This window comes from Egretta garzetta, unplaced genomic scaffold (assembly GCF_000687185.1).
Source record: "Egretta garzetta isolate BGI_Z169 unplaced genomic scaffold, ASM68718v1 scaffold214, whole genome shotgun sequence".
NCBI lineage: Eukaryota > Metazoa > Chordata > Aves > Pelecaniformes > Ardeidae > Egretta > Egretta garzetta.
Window position 1 is genome coordinate 795,029 of NW_009259491.1, and position 1,754 is coordinate 796,782.

The 1,754-nt window shown below is 55.8% G+C and overlaps 1 protein-coding gene across 2 annotated transcripts in view; it reads left to right on the forward strand.

The window, feature by feature from the left end:
* Positions 1-946: 946 nt before the first annotated feature.
* Positions 947-1,754, forward strand: part of PABPC1L (poly(A) binding protein cytoplasmic 1 like) — an 11,489-nt gene continuing 10,681 nt past the window's right edge. For both annotated transcript variants that reach the window (XM_035892874.1, XM_009637350.1), the window contains exon 1: positions 947-1,139. In XM_035892874.1, the coding sequence (XP_035748767.1) occupies positions 947-1,139 (193 nt within the window). The remainder of the gene's footprint in view (positions 1,140-1,754) is intronic.

Genomic DNA, 1,754 nt, shown 5'->3' on the forward strand with positions numbered 1-1,754 from the left:
CCCAGCTTGGCTGCCGCTCTCATGCGCGGCTCCTCCATGTGCTGGAAGAGCTTCCCTGGGTGGTGACTTGCCTGTGACCGCGGGATTGCCTGATGCGCCTCCCCTACGCGTGTGTGTTTATTTTGGGCATCCGTAGGGTAGCTTAAAAAGCATCTCAGGCCTTTTGAGGTAAGAGCCCCAAAGATGGGCTTACAAGGCTTCAGAGCAGGCGCTGCGTTTCTGTTTTCCCAGGTGGTACCTTGGGGGTCTCAAGCAGTGACTGTCATCTTCGCCTGCAACTTTATACCCAACTAAAACCAGTGAGAGGCTGAACATCAGTTTTCTTGTTTTGGGGGCCTGGTCAGCAAGCTGAGAAATTGGAAAGGGCTGGCTAAAAACCTGTGTTTGCCTTGTTGGAGGTGGAGGCGGTTGCTGGGAGCACTGGCTGTGGTGGTGGGGGCTGCAGGGCTGTGCCCTGGCAGGGCAGCACTGTGCATCGAAGCAAGCCTGTACCCCTCAGGTTGGCTCTGGCTGAGCAGCCAGCTGGAGGGAGCTGCTAAAGAGGAATTAAAATTGAAGTCTCTGGTGGAGAAGGGCTATTTACCTTTACCTTCTGGGGAATTAAACTCCATTTTATTTCTCTTGCGTTTTGAGTGTTGAAAGGAGCAAATCTCTGTGTGTGGTGCGTTGTGTCCCTCTGGCCGCTCCCCGGGCATGTGAGGACTGTGACGTGCAGACTGCCCTAGCTTGCCTTTTGCACCAAAACTGAAATGTCCCTGAAAAATCTGGGAACTGCAGCATCCTTGGGGCGTTCCTGGTCCTGCCACTGCTGGCGGGAAGGGCATGGCTTGCACTGCTGCGGTGGGGCCAGCCCCAGTGTGGGTCCACGGTTGCTGCGTGTGATCTAAAACCTGTGTCCTGCAGCCTCAGGTTTGTCTTCCTTTGCAGCTGAGCTTTGTGGTTGACCATGAATGCTAGTGGCCCTGGCTATCCATTAGCTTCTCTCTACGTGGGAGACCTCCACCCAGACGTGACCGAAGCCATGCTCTATGAGAAGTTCTCGCCTGCTGGGCCCATCATGTCCATCAGAGTCTGTCGGGACGTTGCCACACGCCGATCGCTGGGCTATGCCTACATAAACTTCCAGCAGCCTGCGGATGGTACGCTCCCTGTAACGCAGCCCCAAGGAGCTGCTGCGCAACGGGGGCTGGGGAGTGCACGTGAAGGAAGGTCGAAAAGGGAGTAGCAGTTGTTTGAGTGGGTGCCTCAGCTGTTACAGCTTGGCAATACTCTGCTGCTGTTGGGTTTTGGTTGTACCTAATCCCAATCTCCTCTCAGATGGTGACCCATCCCACTCCTATCTCTTCTTAGGGACTCGGAGACGATGCAATAGCTGGGCTTTGGGATTGTGGGGGGAGGAAGGTGACATGGAAGAGTTGCGTCTCTTCATGACCTGGTGGCAAAGGGCATCAAAGCCCCTTCTGCTCTTCCTCAGGGCAGCCAGCTGCCTGCTGGCTGGCGGTGTGGAGCGAGGCCCCTCTCCTGGCAGGCACTGCAGTGATGCAGCGCTGTGTGGTGTGGTACCCAACAGGCATTTCATGCTGGAGCAAGGCAGTGGCGATGGGAAGGTGTTGGGTTAGTTACCCTGGAGACCAAAATCCTTACTGGGTAAATGAGCTGGGCATCTGCCAAACTGGAGCTTGCAGGAAAAAAAATGCTCCTGTGGGAGTCGGATGTGCTTGGGGGGGGGTGGGGGGGGGGGGAATTCAAAAGGA